The sequence below is a fragment of the Pan troglodytes genome, chromosome 8 (genome assembly GCF_028858775.2).
Source record: "Pan troglodytes isolate AG18354 chromosome 8, NHGRI_mPanTro3-v2.0_pri, whole genome shotgun sequence".
Lineage (NCBI taxonomy): Eukaryota > Metazoa > Chordata > Mammalia > Primates > Hominidae > Pan > Pan troglodytes.
Window position 1 is genome coordinate 105,086,890 of NC_072406.2, and position 23,866 is coordinate 105,110,755.

Below are 23,866 nucleotides of genomic sequence, written 5' to 3' on the forward strand. Positions count from 1 at the left end.
ATAAATTTTTGTCACATAAGGTTTCTGCTATGATATGATAATGCATAATTAGTGCATTTCCTTAATTTTCCAACATTATTATTTCTTTTAATAAACTGTATACTTGGTAATGAAAGAAGTAAGATTAAAAGGAAGCTTTGTTTTCATCACTGCATCTTGAAACTGAGAGTGCAGTGTGTGATAAAGTTACTAGAGTAGTTTATTTGTGAAAATAGTACTGGTTATGAAGGAGGTGCTTCATCTTAGGAAAATGTGCTAGGTAGTGTCCTTGAAAAAAGATGAAATTAACTTAGAAGAAAATTTTGAAATACATTGAGAGATTTTTGGGACACTCAGGAACAATATGTGTATTCATAGTGTTATTCTGTTCTCTTTTGCTGGGCAGTTGTTTCAACTGGCTCATTTTGTTTGAACCCACTCTCTTTTTTTAGCAATCCCTGGTGACTCATACTTATCCCATATATATGTATATTTCTGTCTCATTTATAAGCAGACGCTTTTTGCACACATATAGAGGGTACTGCTAGCAGTCTTTTCTCTTGAACATTGTTTAAGCTACTACTATTTTTTCCCTTTTTTTCAGGTTTCACGAAGTGAAGTGTTAATATTGCATTTTTAAAAACCATTTATTATGGAAAAATTTTAAATGTTTAAAAAAGTAAAATAGTGTAATGAACCACCATGAACTGTCATCTAGCTTCAATTCATTCCCTGGCCAGTCTTGTTTGATCTTTTCCCTTATCTACTCCCTATCATCTTGGATTATTTTGAAGGAAATCCAAGACATCAATTTATTCATAAATATTTTAGTATTAAGATTAATTTTTGTTGTTATTTCCTAATTATCTTTTAGCTGGCCTGTAGACTTATCATTTTATTTATATTGTTTTTTCTCAGCGGCAGAATTTTTCAGCCTGATCTTTTCCTGAGAAGCACGTGATAAACTTTCCGCAGGCCCTGACATATAACATGGTTCTTTGACCACAACAGAAGTATATTAGAAATCAGTAGTTAAAAAAAAACAGAAAAACAAAAACTATCTGGAAAATTCCCAAATATTTGGTCATTGACTAACACACAAAAAATAAATCAAAAGAGAAATTAGAAAGTATTTTAAACTGAGTAAAATGAAAACACAGCATATCATTTGTGAATGCAGCTAAAGAAATAGTTAGAAGTTTATGGCACCAAACACCTCTACTAGAAAAGAATGGCTTCAGCTCCTAGCCTAAGAAACTAGGAAAAGAGGAGCAAATGAAATTCAGAAGAGTGGAAGAAAGGAGATGGTAAAGATCAGAGTGGTATTCAGTGAGACAGAAATACAGAAAGTCAGTGAAACTCAAAACTGGTTCTTTGAGGAGACTGTAAAATTGATAAACCTTTAGGGGTAGAAAAGGAGATGATACAAATTAAAAATAACAGGGCCAGGCGCGGTGGCTCATGCCTGTAATCCTAGCACTTTGGGAGGCCGAGGCAGGCAGATCACTTGAGGTCAGGAGTTTGAGACCAGCCTGGCCAACATGGTGAAACCCCGTCCCTACTAAAAATACAAAAAAAAATTAGCTGGGTGTGGTAGCACACGCTTGTAATCCCAGCTGCTCGAGAGGCTGAGGCAGGAGAATCGCTTGAATCCGGGAGGCGGAGGTTGCAGTGAGCCGAGATTATGCCACTACTCTCTAGCCTGAGCGACGGAGCGAGACTCCATCTTAAAAAAACAAAAACAAAAACAAACAAAAAAAACCAAAACCAACCAACTAACCAAACAAACAAAAAAACGGGAGTGAGAGAGGTTACGTGACTATAGATTCTACAGACATTAAAAAAAGGTTAAGAAATATTATGAATAGGCTGAGTGCAGTGGCTCGCGCCTGTAATCCCAGCACTTTGGGAGGCTGAAGCAGGAGGATTGCTTGAGCTCAGGCATACAAGACCAGCCTGGGTAACATAATGAGACCTTGTCTCTACAAATACAAAAATTAGCTAAGTGTGGTGGTGTGTGCCTGTGGTCCCAGCTACTCGGGAGGCTAACGTGGGAGAATGGCTCAGAGTCTGGGTCGTTAAGGCTGTAGAGAGCTGGGATTGTGCCACTGCACTCCAGCCTAGGCAACAGAGTGAGACCCCCATCTCAAAAAATGTATATATATTATGAACAACTTCATGCTCATACATTTGCCAAATGTACAGTTGCCATAAGTTGCCAACTTAGCAGAAATGGACAAATTAGTTGAAAGATACAAAGTATTATCAAAGTTCACTTAAGAAGAAATAGCTGAATAGCCCTGTATCAATTAAAGAAAGGGAATTTTGCTGTTATAAGCCTTCCCCAAAAGGAAACTCTAGGCCCAGATAGTTTTACTGGTGGATTCTACATCTTTAAGGAAGAATTAATGCCAGTTCTACAAAGACTTTTCTGGAAAATTGAAGAGGAGGGAATATTTCCCAGCTCATTTTGAGGTCAACATTAACCTGATACCAGAACTAAAGAAAGAAAGACATAACTAGAAAAGGAAACTAAATCAGTATTCCTCATACACACAGATTTTACAAAATTTTAGAGAAATCCATATATGTGGATTTAAAAGTATAAAATACATCTATATAAAAAGTATATTCTGTATATGTATATATGTGTGTGTATATATATGTGAAGAATACATCATGATCAAGTGAGGTTTATTTCAAGAAAGATGCTGGCTTAACATTTGAAAAATCAATCTAACATTGTTTACCATATTAAACAAAGAAAAGTTGTATGATCATATATGTGGAGAAAGCATGGACAAAATCGAATATTAATTTCTGATTTTAAAAACCCTCAGAAACTAGTAATGGAAATTCCTCAGCTTAAAACAGGGCATCTATGAAAATCTAGAGCTAAATTGTGCTTAGTGGTAAGAGTCTGAATGCTTTTCCTCTAAAATCAGGAATGAGGTAAGGATATTCATTCTCACCACTTCTATTCAACACTGTACTAGAATGTTGAATATAAGGCCGGTATAATAAGACCATTTTAAAAAAAAGCATCTAGTTTGGAAAACCGTCTTTATTTGCACACTGTGTGATCATCTATTATAGAAAATCCTGTGGAATGTACAGAAAAGCTACTAGAACTGATAAGTGAGTTTAGCAAGGTTGTAGGAATCAGGTGGATATGCAAAAGCCAATTGTGTTTCTCTGTACTAGCAACAATCAGAAATTGAAATTTAAAATTTGATGGTATCAAAAATATGAAATACTCAGGGATAAATCTGACTAAAGATGTGGAAGACTTGTATGTGAAAAATACAAAACATTGCTGATATAAATTAAATTAACATTGCTGATACTAAACTAAGTAAGTGGACACATACTGTTTTCATGGATTGGAAGACAGTATTGTTAAGATGTCAGTTTTCTCCAACTTAGTCTAGATATTCAAGATAATCTGAATAAATCCCAGCAGAATGAAAATTTATAGAAATTGACAAGCCGATTCTAAATTTCATGTAGAAATGTAAAGGACCTAGATTAGCCAAACTAACTTGGTAAAAGATGAACAGAATTGGAGGACCCATAGACCTGATTTTAAGATTTACTATAAAGCTACAGAAATTAAGACTGTGGTACTAGCATCAAGATAAACAAATAGATCAGTGAAACTTAATAGAAACCACATAAATAGATTAACACGGTCAATTGATTTTCAACAAAGATGAAAAGGCAATTCAGTAGAAAGAGATAGTCTTTTTTAGTAATGGTGGTGGAAAAATTGGATATCCTTACATAAAATAATGAACTTTGATCCATGCTTTGCACCATATTTAGAAATTAACTCAAAATGAACCCAAGACCTAAATGTAAAATGCAAAACTATAAGACTACTAGAAAACATAGGAGGAAATCTTTGTGACTTTAGGATAGGCCAAGATGTCTTAGATACTGTTTGCAAAAGCATAATACATAAGAGAAAAAAATTGATAAATTGGACTTTATTTATTGGACCAGAATTGAGAATATCTAGTCCTTGAAGAAGCTATTGAGGTTGCAGTGAGCCGTGATCATGCCTCTGCACTCCAGTCTGGGCAACAGAGTGAGTCCCTGTCTCAAAAAAAAAAAAAAAAAAAAAAAAAAAAAAAAAAAAAAAAAGAAAGAAAGAAAAGGTGAGCCACAGATTGGGAGAAGATATTGGCAAATTGCATATCCAATAAATAAATTCTGTCTAGAATGTATAAAGGAAGTGTTTGAGACTGAATAATAATAAAACAACTCAAAAAATGAGGCTGGGTGTAGTGGCTCACACCTGTAATCCCAACACTTTGGGAGGCTGAGGCAGGTGGATCACAAGGTCAAGAGATTGAAACCATCCTGGCCAATGTGGTGAAACCCCGTCTCTACTAAAATACAAAAATTAGCTGGGCTTGGTAGCACATGCCTGTAGTCCCAGCTACTTGGGAGGCTGAGGCAGGGGAATCACTTGAACCTGGGAGGCGTAGGATGCATGAGCCGAGATTGTGCCAATGCACTCCAGCCTGGGTGACAGAATGAGACTCCATCTCAAAAAAAAAAAAAAAAAAAAAAAAAAGACTGACTATACCATGTATTGGTAAGGATGTAGAAGAACTGGCACTCTCATACACTGCTGTGGGAATTCCATAAATGCTGTTTATCAGGTTGAGGAGTTCTCTTAGTTTTCATTATGAAGGGGTGTTGAATTTTATCAGATGCTTTTTTCTGTATCTATTGAGGTGATCATGTGGTTTTGTCCGTTATTCTTTTGATATGGTATATTACATTATCAGATGTAAACCAACTTTGTATTCATGGGATAAATCCCATTTGATCATAGTGCATAATGTATAATCCTTTTTATATGTTGTTGGATTCTGTTTGCTAGTATTTTGTTGAGGATTTTTGCATGTGTATTCATAAGATATTTTGATCTTTTTTTGTGTGTGTGTATGTGATGTCTTTGATATGAGAATGATACCTCATAGAATGAGGTGGTGTTCTCTCAACTGAGATGAGTATTTGGGTTTTTTCCCCCCTTTATTCTATTCATGTGGTACATTACATTGATTGATTTCCTCATGTTTAATTACCCTTGCATTCCTAGGATAAATCTCATTTGGCCATAGTGTATAATCCTCTTAATATACTGTTGGATTTGGTTTGCTAGTATTTTATTGAGAATTTCTACATCTATATTCATGAGGGATTTCTGTAATTTTTTTAGAGACAAAATCTCACTGTGTTGCCCAGACTGATCTTGTACTTCTGGCCTCAAGCAGTCCTCCTACCTTAGCCTCCCGAGTAGCTGGAATTATAGGCATGAGCCACTGTGCCTGGCATGAAAATTTTTTTTTTAATTTATGTTTGAGACAGGATCTTGCTACATTGCCCAGGCTGGTCTTTAACTCCGGAGCTCATGCAGTTCTCCCACCTCAGCCTCCTGAGCATCTGAAACTACAGGCATGTTCCACCATGCCCAGCTCTGTAATTTTCTTTTTTTGGTGATGGATGTCTTTATCTGGCTTTGGTATCAGGGTAATGCTGGCCTTATAGAATGAGTTAGGAAGTGTTCCCTTCTCTTCCACATTTGGAGGAGCTTGTGAATGATTAATGTTAATTCTTTAAATATATGGTAAAATTTTCCAGTTAAGCCATGTATATTTTCTTTGTTGGGAAGTTTTCGATTACTGATTCCATTTCATTACTTGTTAAAGGTATACTCAGATTGTCTAGTTTTCTTGAGTTAGTTTTGATAGTTTGTGTCTTTCTAGGAATTTGTTGTGTTTCATTTAGATTATTTTAGTTGTTGACATATAATTGCTCATAACTTTTTCTTATTTTTATTTCTGTAACATTCTCTCTTTTGTTCTTGAATTTAGTAATTTGAGTCTTTGTTTTTGCTTGGTCATTCTAGATAAAGGTTTGTCAATTTTGTTGATCTTTTCAAAGAACCAACTCTCTGTTTTATTGATTTTTTTCTCTATTGTTTTTGTTTTTTCTTTTTTTTGAGATGAAGTCTTGCTCTGTTGCCCAGGCTGGAGTGCAGTAGCGCGATCTTGGCTCACTGCAACCTCCGCCTCCTGGGTTCAAGCGATTCTCCTGTTTCAGCCTCTTGAGTAGCTGGGATTACAGGCACATGCCACCATGCCTGGCTAATTTTTATATTTTTAGTAGAGACGGGGTTTGCCATGTTGGCCAGGCTGGTCTTGAACTCCTGACCTCAGGTGATCTGCCTGCCTTTGCCTCCAAGATTTCTGGGATTACAGGCATGAGCCACTGCACCTGGCCTCTCTATTGTTTTTCTGTTACATTTACATCTGATCTAATCTTTATTACTTTCTTTCTTCTGCTTGTTTTGGGTTGGGTTGCTCTCTTTTCTATTATGATGGAACCCAACCTTAGATGGAAGTTTGGGTTATTAATTTGAGATCTTTCTTATTTTTTAATATTGGTTTTTACAGCTATAAATTTTTCTCTAAGAACAGCATTAGCTTCATCTAAAACTTTTTGGCATGTGTGTTTTCATTTACCTTCAAAATATCTTTAGTTTTCCTTATTATTTCCTCTTTCACTGGTTATTTAGAAGTGTGCTTAATTTCAACATATTTGTGAATTTCTAAAATGTCCTTCTGTTATTAATTTCTAATTTAATCCCATTGCAGTCAGAGATAATAATTTGTATGATTTCAGTTTATTTTAAGTTTATTGAGGCTTATTTTATTGCCTAACATAGTCTGTACTGGAGAATGTTCCATGTTCCCTTGAGAAGATTGTGTATCCTACTGTTGTTGGAGGGAGTATTCTATAGAGGTCTGTTAGGTCTAATTAGCTTAGAGTATTGTTCACATCTCCTATTCCCTTTTGGTCTTCTGCTTAGTTGTTCTATCCATTATTGAATGATGAGTAGTTTTTATGTCTTTTCAGGCTCTGTTGTTAGATGCATATATGTTTATACTTTATATATTCCTTATTGATTGACCATTTGCCATCATAAAATATCCTTTATTTCTAGACTTGTTTTAAAGTCTGTTATGTCAAATAGTAGTATAGCTGCTGCAGCTTTCTTATAGTTGCTCTTTTCATGATATATGTTTTTCTGTTTACTTTTAACCTATGTCATTAAATCTAAAGTGTATCTCTTGTAGATAGCACATCATTGGATCTTATTTTTATCCAATTTGAGAACCTATGCCTTTTGATTGTTTATTCATATTTAATGTTATTATTTACATAGCTGGATTCACATCTGCTGTTTTTCTTGTGTTCTATGTCTCATTTCTTTCTTTCTTTTTTTTTTTTTTGCTCCTCTATTCCTTTTTTACTGCTGCTTTTGCATTAAGCAAATATTTTCTGGTGTAATATTTTAATTAGTGATTTTTTGGGAATTTAGAAAAAAGTTAGTTCTTAGTGGTTGCTCTCAGAATCGACTTCAGAATTAGTCTAATTTCCAGTAAGGTATAGAAATGTTACTCTTATATAGCTATATTCCTTCTTTCCCTTTTTTTGTGCTATTACAATAATACATTACTATAATTGTTACTTTTTATAATTTTTTGTCTTTTAAAGAAGCAGAAAGAAGAACAGAGACCAATATGTATTTTTAAAGTTTGTTATATTAAGTTTCTTATTTACTGTTTCTGATTCTTTTCGTTTGTTGCTGGGTTTTTAGTTGTCATCTTGTGTCATTTTCTTACTCCAGAATGGCTTTGCTCCCACATACATCCTTTGTGTTGTGATTGTCCATTGTATTACATATATTCTATATATATTTTATATGTTGCATGCCACCAATACAATTATGTACATGTAGTTTTATGCAACTGCTTCCACAAATCAGATAAGAAATGAGAAGTATGCATTTATACTGTATTTTATAATTACATAGTTACCTTTACTGGTGTTCTTTGTGTGTGTGTCTGTGTGTGTCTGGTCTGTGTGTCTGTGTGTGATCAAATGGTCATCTGAGTTCACTCTTAATCGTGAGGAAATTCCTTTTGTATTTCTTGTAAGGCTGGTCTGCTTGAAACTATTTCCTGTTTTTTTTGTTGTTGTTGTTTGTCTGTTTTTTTTTTAAAATCTGGGCATGTCTTTATGTCATCTAAATTTTTGAAAGATAGTTTTACCATATGTAAGATTTTTGGTTGACGGGTTCCCCCCCCCCCCCCAGCAGTTTGAATATGTCTTTCCACTGCCTCTGGGCTTCATTATTTCTGATGAGAAGTCAGCTGTTAATCTTATTGGAATTCCCTTATGTAATCAGCAGTTTCTTGTTGTTTTCAGGATTTTCCCTTTGTCTCTCATTATTTTACTATGATGTACCTGGATATGGATCTCTTTATGTTTATCTTACTTGGAGTTTGTTGATCTTCTTAGATATGTAGGTTGATGTTTTTCATCAAATTTTGGAAATTCTAAATTATTTCTTTAAATAGTCATTCTGTTCCTTTCTCTTCTCTACTTTGGTGCTCCCATCTCATGTATGCTGGTGTGCTTAATGATGTCCACATTTATTTGAGACTCTGTTCATTTTCCTTATTCTTTTTTCTCTCTTACTGTTCTTTCTCTCTTGTTCTCTGATTGCATAATCAGACTATCTTGTATATTCACTGATTCTTCCTTCTGCCAATTCACATCCACTGTTGAGACCCTCCAATGAATTTTTCATTTATGTTACTGACTTTTCAACTCTGGAATTTCCAATTATTAAAAAAAATAATTTCTACTTCTTTATCCATCTCTGTTTGATAAGACATTGTCATCATACTTTCCTTTGCTTCTTCTTTTTAGTTCTGTGAGCATAGTTATTATGGCTGCTTTGAAGTCTGCTACATCCAACATCTGGGCCATCTCATAAGCAGTTTCTATTGCCTATTTCTTTCTTTCGTTTTTTTGAGACAGAGTCTTGCTCTGTCGCCCAGGTTGGCGTGCAGTGGCGCAATCTTGGCTCACTGCAACCTCCGCTGCCCAGGTTCAAGCAATTCTCCTGTCTCAGCCTCCCAAGTAGCTGGACTACAGGCGCACACCACCACACCCGGCTAATTTTTGTATTTTTAGTAGAGATGGGGTTTCACCATATTGGTCAGGCTGGTCTTGAACTCCTGACCTCAGGTGATCCACCTGCATCGGCCTCCCAGAGTGTTGGGATTACAGGCATGAGCCACAGCGCCTGGCCACTGTTGCCTGTTTTTCTGTTTATTGGTCTCAGTCTTCTGTTTCCTTATATGCCTCATAGTTTTTTTTGTTATTATGGTTGAAAACTGGACGATTTAGATAATGTAGCAACTCTCGATGCTGATTCCTTCCACCCCATAACACTCATGGGGCAGGTTGTTGTTTGTGTGCTTGTTTAGTGGCTTGTTTGGACTATTCTAATCAAGTGTATTTCCCTCACAGTGGGAAGTCTCTGATGTTGCTCCTCAGAGTGCAATCCTGGCATATACGCTGTCACCCTGGAATGACAGTGATTTTAGCAGTGCTCTCTTTGACTTTCTGTTTTCCTGATCTCTCTGTTAAACTTTCTGCCTTCGTTGGCATCACATTCAGCTGTTAGATTCCAATAATTGCTGGGTGATTATTATTTTCAACAGTGTCCTGGGGCATAAGTTATTCCACAGTCTGATCCAGTTAAATTTGGTCCTCTTTGCAGTGGCATATTATCCCTTATATGCAAGTGATTTATTGAGGGAATACTTTCAGATGAAACCATAGGAGTAAGGAAAATAGGATAGGCAGAGATCAGCAAACCTGTGGGTTCCCCAGAAGTCTAGCTTTAACCTAATCTCGGGGAATTCTAGAGCTTGAATGACATCTCAGAATTATCTCACCTTGAGGTAGAGGGGCTGAGTTTTTACCTTAACCTGCAACAATCTTTCCTTCACTGCAGGCTGTTCTGTCTCTCCGTCTGTGTGTGTGTGCATGTTTGTGTGCATGTGCATGTGCGTGTGTGTGTGTGTGTGTTGGAGGCATATAACCTCCCAGGCATCAATGTTGTGTGGAGTGCTTCTCATCTGTAGACAAGGTACAACTGTGAGTCCTTAGCAGTGGGAGGTGAGTGCACCACCAGGTAAAGGAAGCTACTATATACTCCAGCAGCTAGAAAATATCCAGCCACATTGTGCCGAAAATGTCAAAAGGAATAAGTGACAGAATGTTTTCATTTTTCTGTTTTGTATTTATTTTGACTTTTTAGTGGATTAAAACCCCTAATCTTCCCAATCTTGGCTTTTTATTTTATTTTTAAATTGTGATAAAATTCATATAATGTAAGATTTAGCATTTTAATAATTTCTACATATAAAGTTATTTGGCATTAAGTACAATTTACATTGTTCTGCCACCATTATCATCTATCTCCACAACTTTTTTTTTTTTTTTTTTTTTTTTTGAGACAGAGTCGTGTTCTGTAGCCCAGGCTGGAGTGCAGTGGCGTGATCTCGCTCACTGCTGACTCCACCTCCTGGTCCCGGTTTAAGCAATTCTGCCTCAGCCTCCTGAGTAGCTGGCATGCACCACCATGCCCACCTAATTTTTGTATTTTTAGTAGAGACGGGGTTTCACCATGTTGCCAGACTGGTCTTGAACTCCTGACCTCGTGATCCACCCGCCTCGGCCTCCCAAAGTGCTGGGATGACAGGCGTGAGCCACTGCGCCTGGCTCTCCACAACTGTTTTATCTTCCCAAGCTGAAACTCTGATTAAACACTAACTCCCATTCCCCAGTTTTCACCAGCCCTTGGCAACCAGCATTTTACTTTCTATCTCTATGACTAAAATTACTCTAGATACCTAATATAAGTGGAATTATATGTTTTTCTGTTACGGGTTTATTTCACTAAGCATAATGTCCTCAAGATTTATCCACATTGTAGCACATGTCATACTTTTCTTCCTTTTTTAGGGCAGAATGAAAGCCCATTGTATGTATATATTACATTTTGTTTATCTGTCATTTATCAGTGGACATTTGTGTTGCGTCCTCCTTTTGACTATTGTGAATAATGCTGCAGTGAACATGGGTGTACCAATATCTGTTTGAGTGCAGTGGTGGTTTTCCCAGGCCAGTCTCTGAGGTTTGTTCTCACTGCAGGAAGGCTCTTCTTCACTTTTTCTTTTCCTGGTTCTCTTGGGTAAACTTGCTGACTTAGAATTTAGCTTATTACTCTCATGAAGCTACCAACCTCCTTTCAATTGCTTAATACCAAAGTCTTCATTGTTTTCAAGAGCACCCTTATGTTTGTGCTTCTCCACACTCTGTTCTACATAAGGTCAGTTTCTTTGGGGACTTCTTTGGAGCTCTTTGTACTTACCTTCTACCTCACCCCCTGATTATAATCCTTGAGCCACTGCTCTAGATCTGGGGGCACGAACAGTGGCCTCCCTCTCTTGGAGTGATATCCTTGCTTTAAGAGCATGGTGCTGGGTGAGATGGCAGTCTCTGGTCTTGGCTTGCCTCTCTCAGTGTGGAGCCTCTCTGGTATGAGCAGGCCAAAGTGAGGGCAGCTGGGTCCCCAATATCCATGGTTGTTATTACTGTGGTATAGCCTCTGTTCTATGACATCCTCCAGGGGCTGGGAGGATGAAGGAGGGCTGGGTGGAAGAATGGAGCCCTTATTCTCTCTGCCATACTCACCTTTTTTTTTTAGCCTCTGCAACACAGTTGGGGCAGGGGTAAGAAATTCTGAATGCCTGTCCTTTCTTTGGCTCTTGACTGAAACCCTGGCAGGAAAGAGAGCCCTGCCTTCTCAGCTACTCCCACTGGGTAGATCTGTCACCTGAATTGGTGGTTGGGAAAAGGTGGATGTGGGTCATGGGTCAAGGGCCACAAACTCTTACTGTTCTTACTAAGTATGTAGTATATTTTCTTGGATAAATGTTTCTTCTTTTCCTGTATGCTCTTAGGACAATTTTCAGAAATTCAAATGGTGTTTTAAAAAAATAATTTTCATTAGTTAGAGTTGTTTCATTAGGGAACAGGTTTGTGGAATTAGTTAGGGTTGTTTCACTAGGGAACAGGTTTGTGGATTTCCTCACACTTTTATTCCAGAAGTGTATCCCCCTCGAATATTATTCTTGTTTTATTTTTTCCTAAATAGAGGTAACATCAATGTAAAAAACAGCCATTTTAAAATGTGTATTTCAGTGACATTTAGTACATTCACAGTGCTGTGCAGCCATCGTCTCTATCTAGTTTTAAAACATTTTTCATCATTACAGAAAGAAACCTTGTACACATTAAATAGTCACTCTTCATTTTCTCTCTTCTAGCCCCTGGCAACCAGTTTTCTGCTTTCTATGATTTTACCTATTTTGGATATTTCATGTAATAGAGGAATATAATATGTGGTTTTTGTGTGTGTCTGGCTTCTTCCACTTTAGCGTGCTCATTTATATTGTAGCATGAATCAATACTTGTTATGTCTGAAGTTTCATGTCCCCCCCCATAATTCATATGTTAAAACCTAAATCACCAATGTGATAGTTTGAGGTAGGGCATTTGGGTGGTAGTTAGGTCATGAGGGCACATCACTCATGAATGGGACCGGTAGTAGTCTTATGAGAGAGAGAGAGAGATCCTGAGAGCTAGCTTGCCCCTTCCACCATGTGAGGATGCAGTTACAAGGCACCATCTATGAACCAGAACTCACTAGACATGAATCTGCTGTGATCTTGACTTCCCAGCCTCCAGAGCTGTGAGAAAGAAATTTCTGTTGTCTGTAAGCTACCCAGTCTACAGTATTTAGTTATAGCAGTCCATATGGACTGCTATGTGGGCAATACCAAGAAAAATCCTGTCTCAAGAAAAAAAGTACTATTCTTTTTATGGCTGAATAATTCTCATTATATAGATAGTCCACATTTTATTTATTCATTCATTAGTTGATGAACATTTGTTTCTACCTTTTGGTGGTTGAGAATATGCTGCTATGAACATTCATGTACAAGTTTTGGTTGAATGCCTATGTTCAGTATTTGGGGTAATTACCTAAGAGTGGAATTGTTGGGTCATATGGTAATTCTGTATTTAACTTTTAGAGTCTATTTTGTGAAGTGTCAATAGTTTGGAGTGCACAAGTCTCTGAAACTGCCCTTCATTGTTGAAGATACAAGCTCGACTTAACAGCCTATAGCAGAGCTTTTAGGCAAGCATCAGAGTATAATAAAACTATCTGTAGATGATGGACTTTAACAGCTATGGCTAATTAATCACTGTAACCAATAATATCAGAATGGAAGAGAGTAAAATTTCCTATCAGGTTTATTACATAACTACTACTTTAAAAGTTTGATCAATGAAAACACAATATTGATAGCAAGGGCATTGGCAAATCTCCAGGGACTTCCCATAAAGAGTACAGTTTCAGAAATGTTTGTGTTAGTACATTTTTTACCTATAGACATTTAATCTAGGAAGGCTAAGCATCTCTTTTAATTTGATAACTCTTCCCATGCAATTTTTACTAGAGTAGCACATCAAAAAAACCTAATAGTTTCTTGCATTTCATTTTTTGTAAGCTGAAAGAATAAATAACTGAACTGTTCTAGGGTTCCTCTGGGAAACCTTAAAGATAATTTTAGGTGTAAAAGATGTCTTGAGGCTGGGTGCAGTAGCTCATGCTTATAATTTCGGCACTTTGGGAGGCCAAGGCGGGAAGGATTGCTTGAGCCCAGGAGGTTGAGACCAGCCTGGGCAACATGGAGAGATCCCATCTCTACAAAAAATTTTAAGAAAAGGCCGGTGCGGTGGCTCACGCCTGTAATTCCAGCACTTTGGGAGGCCGAGGCGGGCGGATCACAAGGTCAGGAGATCGAGACCATCCTGGCTAACACGGCGAAACCCTGTCTCTACTAAAAATACAAAAAAAAAATTAGCTGGGCGTGGTGGCGGGCACCTGTAATCCCAGCTACTCTAGAGGCTGAGACAGGAGAATGGCGTGAACCCGGGAGGCGGAGCTTGCAGTGAGTCTATATCGCGCCACTGCACTCCAGCCTGGGCGACAGAGTGAGACTCCATCTCAAAAAAAAAAAACAAAACAAAACAAAAAAACAAAAAAAAAAGAAAAAAACCCCAAAAAATTAGCTGGGCATGGTGGTGCTGGTTATCTATTTAGTTAACATGAAAATGAATCATTTAAAAATAAACATAGATAACTTGATTGTGAAGAACCTCAGCTCTTTAATAAGTGAGAAGAAACCTTTTTTGCTTGCTTAAATAATAAAAAGTATAATAAAGTCCCTATGAAACACAGAAAATTATTCTGGCAAACAGACTCACTGTTATATAGGCGGATTACACAGAAGGTAAAGAGTAACCTTTCGTATTGTAGGCAGAGGCATTAACAAATAACCAAGGAAACAAGCCCAACAAGATTAAGCAAATGTTGCTAAGTTTGTAACATATTTCATAGCTGGTTTTCAGACTCAGGTATTATAAACCAAGGCAGATATACTTCATTTTCCAAGTTTTGTCCTTCACTGTGCTCTTTCATATTCTGAAACAAACACTTGACTCTAGAGCACTGGTTCTTTGTTTGGGGTCTGTGAGGTCAAAATTATTTTTAAATAATCCTAAAAGGTTATGATGATGAAATTTTATGTGTCAACTTAACTAAGTTAAGGGCTGCCCAGATAGCTGGTGAAACATTATTTCTGGGTGTTCCAGTGAGGGTTTTTCTGGAAGAGACTAGCATTTGCATCAGTAGACTGAGTAAAGAAGGTCTGCCATCGCCAATGTGGGTGGACATTCAATCCACTGAGGCCTCAAATGGAATAAAAAGGTGAAGGAAGGGTGAATTCTTTCTCTCTTCTTAAGCTGAGACATCTGTCTTCTCTGGCCCATGGACATCGGAACACCTGGTCTCAGGTCTTCAGACTGTGGGGCTTACACGAGCAGCCCCCCTGGTTTGCAGGCCTTTGGACTTGGTCTGAATTATACCACTGGCTTTCCTGGTTCTCCAGCTTGCAGACGGCATGTTATGGTACAACTTGGCTTTCATAATGGTGTGATCCCATTCCTGTAATAAATCTTTTATATGTCTTTATATATCCTATTAGTTTTGTTCCTTTGGAGAACCCTGACTAATTCAGAAATTATTTATGTTAACATGCATTGCATTCATCATTGCTGTTTTCAAATGAATCAATCAATAAATGTTTTTAAAAATTCTGTTTTAATTTTTAATTGAAAAATATTGATAGTTATAATCCACATAAACAAAATATTTTTGGAATTCTCCATCAGTTTTAAGAGAACAAAAATTTTGATAACTACTACTTTAGCATGAAACTACAGATGACCCTTTAACAACACAGGATTTAGGGGCACTGTCCCCTCATTGCAGTCAAAAATATGAGTATCAGCTGGGCACGGTGGCTCACGCCTGTAATTCCAGCACTTTGGGAGGCCAAGGCGGGTGAATCACTTGAGGCCAGGAGCTTGAGACCAGCCTTGCCACCATGGTGAAACCCCGTCTCTACTAAAAAAATACAAAAATTAGCCAGGCGTGGTGGCGTGCGCCTGTAATCCCAGCTGCTTAGGAGGCTGAGGTGGGAGGATAGCTTTAACCCCATGAGGTGGAGGTTGCAGTGAGCCAAGATCGCGCCACTGCACTCCAGCCTGGGCGACAGAGGGAGACGCCTCCCGGGCTCAAGCGATCTCTCGCCTCAGCCTCCTGAATAGCTGGGATTACAGGTGTACGCCGCCACACCCAACTAATTTTTGTATTTTTTTTTTAGTAGAGACAGAGTTTCACCATGTTGGCTGGTCTCGAACTTCTGACCTCAAGTGATTTGCCTGCCTCGGCCTCCCAAAGTGCTGGCCTGGCCGAGTATCACTTTTGACTCCCAAAACTTAACTACTAATGGCCTACTGTTGACTGGAAGCCTTACTGATAACCTAACAATCAAAACATGTTTTCTATGTTATGTTTATTATCTACTGTATTCTTACAATAAAGTAAGTGAGAGAAAAGAAAATGTTATTAAGAAAACCATAAGGAAGAGAAACTATATTAATATCCCCTAAGTGGAAGTGGGTCATCATAAAAGTCTTCATCCTCATCATTTTCATGTTGAGTAGGCTGAGGAGGAGATGGGGGGAGTTGGTCTTGCTGTCTCAGGGGTGGCAAAGGCAGAAGAAAATTGTGTATATATAAGTGAATGCATAGTTCAAACCTGTGTTGTTCAAGGGTTAAGTGTACTCAATTTTCTTGAAAAATAAAAGCATCTACACAATTGTATTGTATTTCTCTCTTACTATTTTTCCCAGTATTATCTTAACTGCTGGTAATGATTTTAAATTTTTAATCCAAGTAACTAATTTATATTTCACATTAAAACACTGGGATTAAACATTGAGAACTGTCTGTTGTACACAAGAATTTTATCACACTTGGAAAACTCATGAGGACACGTAATATAAACTCCTATAGCCACAAACATTCCTTTTATACCTTCTTAAAGTGGCAAAACTGAACACTTTCATTAACATGTCCCAAAACCATAGCCTTTATATAGCATATAAAGAAACAAATATATAAATTTAATTGTGCTTAGTAATCAGTCTTCTTGGGTTCTGTTGTACTAAAAATTAATTAGATATCCAATTATTATTTATTAATTAACTTAATATCAAGATTTTGTTACCTAAAAATGTTGGAAATTATTTTCATACATGTTTAAATTAAAAGTTTGTCAGAATAATTTATTTGAGCACGAGTTTACCTTTTCATCATCTTAAATATTATGTAGGGTAATGTTAGCTTATGTGATCAGTAAACCTGTATGTGTTTAGGAAAAAAAATCTTAGCAGAATAAAATGATTAATCAGAGACAAGAAATAGCTGTTTTTAAAAACTGAAATTATCAAGGTTTGCCAAAATTGTATCTTATTTAGGTGACCTTGGGTTTTAAAAATGTTTTTGAGTTAGTTTCCATAAGAATTTTTCTTAAGTCTAACACATTTAACATATTAGAAGTTCAATTTCCTTGTTTTGGGGGAATTTTACAAATATTCTATTTATATAAGTACTTATTTGTATCAATAAGCCAGTCAGAACAGAGTTTCTTTCATTCAAGAGACTTTATAGTTTAAACTATTAATAGAGATAACTTGTTTTACATACTTAATGAAGAGGTAAAAGCCTTTCTGAATTACAGATGCAGAGCTTTGTAACTTTGTTTCTGTAACTTCACTCACAGGTCAAGAGATGTAAGAGTCACAGAGATAGAAAAACTCATTGGTCCAGATGTCAAAGACCTGTTCTTGGTGGACATGAAATTCTTAACTGGATTTGAGCTCAGAATAAACAGATATGTTAAAAAGACTAACAAACCAAAGTCTCTTTTATCTTTTACCCAAGTGATCTCTATCATCCGTCTATAAGGATCACCAAGTAAATGATCATAAAATCGAATTCTCAATCATTGCTGCCATTTAGGGGTGATAACTTACTGGCCATGCAGTAACTAGAAACCACACCAGAACATATAATTTGTAGAGAGGATGGGGGAAGCGGGGATGACCCAGAGAAACAGGCAGCAAAGTTAAGTATATATTGCTGCTTGGGTTTTACTTCTGGGAGCCAAGAAAAGATAATACCCAAGCTTGAGTAGCCCATGAGGTGCAATTATCTGGTAAAGCAGTTTTCTTGGCTCTGTCAGGTGAATGCACTGGGCATTTTGGTAAAACTTCCAAAACTATTAAAAGATAATTTTCAAAAAGGTAAAATCATGACCCTCACACAAATGTAAAATGAATATGTGCCAAAGATTGTATTTAACTTATTAAGAGGGAATCAGTATGATGTTACAACTGTTTCAAAGGCAATGGCAAAAAGCAATATAGGATTTGGGAATGCTGAGATGGATATATAAATGGATACACAACTGGTCAGTATCCACAGGGCAGTAATCAATTGTATTCCACTGACAAAAATATATCTGTATTTTTGTGGACAAGAGTCATTTGTATTAGTATCAGCTTTCTACAATTTATAAAGTTGTAAAATAGCCAAAAGACAGTGAAAGGTACAGATAACCCCAAAAAGTATGCTAGATAGGACATTCAGTAATCTTTTTTGTCCATTTCAGTTTTTTAAAATTGCCATTAGAAACATTTTTTTCATTTGTCTTTTTACTGTAGTTATCCTTTTTTTTATTTTTTGCTGTGCAAAAGTTTTTTATTTTATGAAATAAAATTTATCAGTCTTTCCCTTTTTAGCTTGTGAATTTTGAGTCATAGGAAAGTTTTCCAGATTCCAGAGTTATAGGGGAGTTCACCCATGTTTTCTTTTGGTACTTGTATGGTGTTTTTTAATGTTGCATCTGATTCTGTTTGCATTTTCCTGGGGTGTGGCATGAGGAGTGGCTCTTTATCTTTTTTCACGTGGCAACCCAGCTATCCTAGTACCTCTTATTAAAATGTAGGTCTTTTTCATGTTGATTTGAGATGGTGCCATTATCATGTACTGAATTTTTATACGCAGTGGTACTGTATGTGGGTTTCTTGGTTCTGTTCATTGTCTATATGTCTATTCATGTGCTATGCAGCACTTTTAATTTTGGAAGCTTTGTTGTTTTAATATCTGGTAGGGCTACCCACATCTCATCGCTTATCTTTTTCAGGGATTTCCTGGTGACTCTTCCTTATTTCTCTAAACAAACAATAAATTTCTCTAGTTCTAGAACACTCAAAGTATTTGATTGGGATTGAGCTATAATTATAAATTAATTAGGGAGAACAGGCATGTTGATGATATTGAGTCTTCCTATCCAAGAACATGTTATGTCTTTCAAGAGAGTTAAACTTTTCCATAAATAAATTTTAGAATTCCTTAAGATTATGTGTAGGTGTTTTTTCTCATTATTTTAATTGGGCCCTCCCTTCCTTCCTCCCTCCCTTCTTTCCTCCCTCCCTCCCTCCCTCTTTTTTTTTTTTTTTTTTTTTTGAGACAGGTTCTTGCTAGAGACCAGGCTGGAGGGCAGTGGCATGATCATGACTCACCTTGTAGCCTCAACCTCCTGGGTTCAAGTGATTCTCCCACCTCAGCCTCCTGAGTACCTGGGACTAAAACCTTTAGTATTTTCTCATTAGGAGAGCTCTGGCTTTTGTGCTGAGGGATTTATATTTTATCATGTTAAGGAAACATTCATCAATACCCACTTTATTTAGTGTTTTTAACAAGAAAGTTTGTTGAATTTTGTCAGATGTTTTTCAGCATCTATAAAGATGATCATACGATTCTTTTTTGCTCCATCAATGTGATTGAAATTAGTGCTTGGCTAATTTTTAAAATTTTTTGTAGAGATGAGGTCTTACCCTGTTGCCTAGGCTGGTGTCAAACTCCTGGGCTGAAGTAATCCTCCCTCCTTGGCCTTCCAGAGTGCTGGATTACAGGCATGAGCCACCATGGCAGGCCCTTTCTTTTTAAAAAAAAAAAAAAAAAAGAGAGACAGGGTCGCACTCTGTTGCCCAGGCTGGAGTGCAGTAGCATGATCACCGCTAGCTGTAACCTCAAATTCCTGGGCTTAAGGGATCCTCTCATTTCAGCCTCCTGAGTAGCTAGGACTATAGGCACATGCCACCATAACTGACTAATTTTTATTTTTCCTTGTAGAGGCAGGGTCTCACTATGTTGCTCAGGCTGGTCTCAAACTCCTCACCTCAAGTCATCCTCCTTACTTGGCCTCCTAAAGTATTGGGATTGTAGATGTGAGCCACCGTGCCTAGACAGGGGCCTTACATTGTCATTTAATTGGTTTTTGCTCATATATAAATGAATGCTGGTGATCTTTGTATGCTAATTTTTAAACTGTTTATTAAGTTTTCTTATTGTTTATAAATTTTCACCACTGATTCTGTTGGGTTTTTCAGTTACGTAATCATATAGTCTGTATTTAGAAATAATTTTACTTCCTTTTCACTTCTTAAACCTAAGATTGCTTTCTCTAGTCTAACTTAACAATCCAATAATTGCAATACGGTGGTTGAGACAGGGGGCATCTTTTTTTCCTGACTTTAGCAGGGGAAACCTTTAGTATTTCTTCATTAGGATAGCTCTGGCTTGTGGGCTTTTTTTTTTTTGAGATAGAGTCTCACTCTATTGTCTAGGCTGGAGTGCAGTGGTGCGATCTTGGCTCACTGCAACCTCCGCCTCCTGGGTTCAAGTGTTTCTCCTGCCTCGGCCTCCTGAGTAGCTGGGATTAAAGGTGCCCACCACCATGCCTGGCTAATTTTTGTATTTTTTTAGTAGAGACAGGGTTTCACCATGTTGGCCAGGTTGGTCTTGAACTCCTGACCTCAGTTGATCCGCCCACCTCAGCTTCCCAAAGTGCTGGGATTATAGGCATGAGCCACCGCGTGCCACCCAGCTCTGGCTTTTGAACTGAGGTATTTATATTTTATCATGTTAAGGAAGTATTCACCAATACTGCTTTTATTAGCAAGAAAGGCTGTTGAATTTTGTCAGATGTTTCTTCTGCATCTATGGAGATGGTCATAGGATTTTTTCTTATTTGCTCTGTCAGTATGATTGAATTTATTAATGGATTTCCTATTATTGAAATAGTCCTGCTGCTTAGAATAAACCCCATTTGGTCATGACAATTTGCTCTTTCAGTGTGTTTTTGAATTCTGTTGGCTAGTATGCTTTTAAAGATTTTTTGCTTTGATATTTATAAGTGAGATTACTTTGTAGTTTGCACTTTGGTGCATTTTGCACATTGGTACAGACTTTTTCCGATCTTTGGATCAATGTTACACTCATTTCATTAAACAAAATTGGAAGTTTTTCTTTTTTTGGCATTATATAATTAGTGTAGGTGTTATCTTTTTTTTTTTTTTTTTGAGATGGAGTCTCGCTCTGTCACCAGGCTGGAGTGCAGTGATGCGATCTTGGCTCACTGCAACCTCTGACTGCCTGGTTCAAAGCGATTCTCCTGCCTCAGCCTCCTGAGTAGCTGGGATTACAGGCATGCGCCACCACGCCCAGCTAATTTTTGTATTTTTAGTAGAGATGAGGTTTCACCATGTTGGCCAGAATGGTCTCGATCTGCTGACCTCGTGATCCACCCACCTCGGCCTCCCAAAGTGCTAGGATTACAGGTGTGAGCCACCATGCCCAGCTGATGTTATCTATTTTTAAAAGTTTCTCAGAATTACCCCTGTGAAAATCAATGGATCTGGTGCTTTTGGTAGAGGAGTCTTTTAACTCTTTTCTCTGTTTCTTTTGTGATAATTGGTCTGTTTTAGACTTTCTCTCTCGAGGGTCAATAAATTGTGTTCTTTTGAAAAATTATCATTTCTTCAAGTTTATCAAATTTATTTGAGTAGACTTGTGTAATCTTACTAAAAATAAGATTTCGGCCCAGCACGGTGACTCATGCCTATAATCCCAGCACTTTGGGAGGCTGAGGTGGGAGGATCACTTGAGCCCAGGAGTTTGAGACCAGCCTGGGTGACATAGGGAGACCCAGTATCTACAACAAACAAAAACCAGATTAGCTGGACACCTGTGGTCTTAGCTAATTGGGAGGCTGAGGTGGGAGATTGGGGCTGGAGTGAGCTATGATTGTGTTCCTGCACTCCTGCCTGGGTGACAGAACAAGACCCTGTCTCAAAAAAAAAAAAAAAAAAAAAAAATCATAGGCCAGTTTGCAGTGGCTCACGCCTGTAATCCCAGCACTTTGGGAGGCCGAGGCTGGAGGATCACTTGAGTCTAGGAGATCGAGACCAGCCTGGCCAACATGATGAAACCCTGTCTCTACTAAAAATACAAAAATTAGCTGGGCGTGGTGGTGCATGCCTGTAATCCTAGCTACTCAGGAGGCTGAGGCAGGAGAATCGCTTTGAACCAGGGAGTCAGAGGTTGCAGCGAGCTGAAATTGTGCCACTGTACTCCAGCCTGGGTGACAGAGTGAGATTCCGTTTAAAAAAAATAAATAAAATAATAATAATAATAATTTCTTCTCTTTCAATGGTTATATCCCACTTGTCAGTCCTAATTTTAGTATTTTTTGTATTTAAATTTAAATTTTGTGTATTTGTAATTTCAGTCATTGTTTTCCCCTTTTGTTTGGTTAACTAGTGGTTTGCCTGTTTTGTCGATTTTTTTAAAAAACCTGTTTAGTAGTTCCATACATTTTTTGTTTTCTAACTCATTCCTTTCTGCTTTTATTTTTAATGATTCTTTCCATTTCTTTTATTCTTTTCCTAGCTTTTTGCATTTTGTACGTAATTCATTTATTGACGTTATTATTTAATGCTGTTCTTCTTCACTGATGATTGCTCTAGGTGTATTCTACATGTTCTGATATATCTTCCTTATTGCTCTTTTAAAGCAATTCTGCTGTATTTATTTCCCCTTTGATCCAAAAGTTTTTTTATATTGTGTGTTTTTTATAACTTTCCAAGTATGGAGAGTCTTTTTTATTTGTTAAATTTTGCTACTAATTTCTACTTTTATTACATTATAGTTAGATCAATCTGTTTTTATTCTATTCTTTCAAATTAATTGAGGTTTTATTAGTGGCTTAATATATGGTTAGTTTTCATGAGTATTCTATGTGGTCTTCAAAGTGTATGGTTTTTTATTAGGCTTCACAGTTTTATACACATACATGCCTTATTAATTAAGTTCATTATATCTTCTAAAGCCTCATGTTATTTTTCACCTGATCATTCTTGGATTGAGAGAGATATGTTAAAGTCCCCTTTTATTAACTTGTTTCTCTTTTTTGTTGCATCTCCTTTAGTTTCTGTTCGATGAGATTGGTTTTGAATTTTTGGGTATATAAATATTAATGTTACATCTTTATTTTGAAAAATAAAGATATTTATAGACTTTATAGTCTTTAGCATTGTAAATCCTAAGTGAATTATACATGCACAACTAATAAGTGTAAAGCTCAATTAATTTTATGTTTTGTTTTCTATGATTGAGTAGTATTCTTTTTGTTTTGCTGTGAAGTCAGTCCTTCAGTGAATTTCTTCTTAACTGTAGATTAAGATTCCTGTAAAAGACTTGGGTTGAGTATATAGTTCATCTCTTAAGCTATTACGCAAAGTGCACATTAGATCTGCTGTAGTCAGTCTGATATTTTTGTTTAATTTTCTGAAGTTTTCTGGGAAAGCAGTCTATATTTGCATTCATTAATCTACTTGTTTAAACTTTTTGAATTAAAACTTATTTTCGCAATTCATTTTATCCTAGAGGACAAATACAATTAAATATAGTGGGTGTTTTCATCTCTCATTTTTTGCATTTTACCAAATGCCCAACAGTCAACAGGAAGAGATACCTCTTTGGTCAGGAATGTAAAAACAGGAAGGAGGAAGTCTATTGCAAATCTGTGCTGGCTGATTGTGAATTCAGGTTTCACCATGGAGGATGTTCATTAATGATCATCAGTGTGCTGTGCTGTTATTCAAAATTACAGTGAGTATTAATGTCCGTAATACAGAATGTCAACACTAGTTATAGGAGGCAATGTTAACTAACACACGACACTAGACTTTTTTCTGTGCGTGGAAACAGGATACTATTTGTGAGAACAAGTCAAGTAAAATTCAACATCAGAAATATACAGAAAATCGTTCTTCATTTTTATGCTTTTGCTTGCTCTTGATGCTTTGAAGGGTCATATAATCCTTTAAGATATGAATGTATCTTTTAAGAAACATATTAAAGTATATCAATTCTGTCATTACAAATTCTTTGACAGAATCTCTTCAAATAAATTAGAGAAAGCATCTGGGCATTATTTTATAAAGCATTTTACGAGCACATATAGCAAACTAGATGAAATATTTCATGGAAAAACACATAGAACGTGAGTTTTATGTAAACAAGAAATATTTTTCAGTATTCCATGGTGAAAGAAAT

The 23,866-nt window shown here is 36.8% G+C and overlaps 1 protein-coding gene across 36 annotated transcripts in view; it reads left to right on the forward strand.

The window, feature by feature from the left end:
- The window catches only part of EXOC6 (exocyst complex component 6), a 254,843-nt gene that overhangs the window by 46,842 nt on the left and 184,135 nt on the right, over positions 1-23,866 (forward strand). For 8 of the 36 annotated variants that reach the window (XM_063782012.1, XM_063782006.1, XM_063782014.1 and 5 more), the window contains one exon: positions 23,266-23,419. The exons of the other annotated variants lie outside the window; for them this stretch is intronic. In XM_063782012.1, coding sequence (XP_063638082.1) covers positions 23,382-23,419 — 38 coding nt within the window. In that variant the 5' untranslated portion in view covers positions 23,266-23,381. The remainder of the gene's footprint in view (positions 1-23,265; positions 23,420-23,866) is intronic. 36 annotated transcript variants of the gene reach the window in all.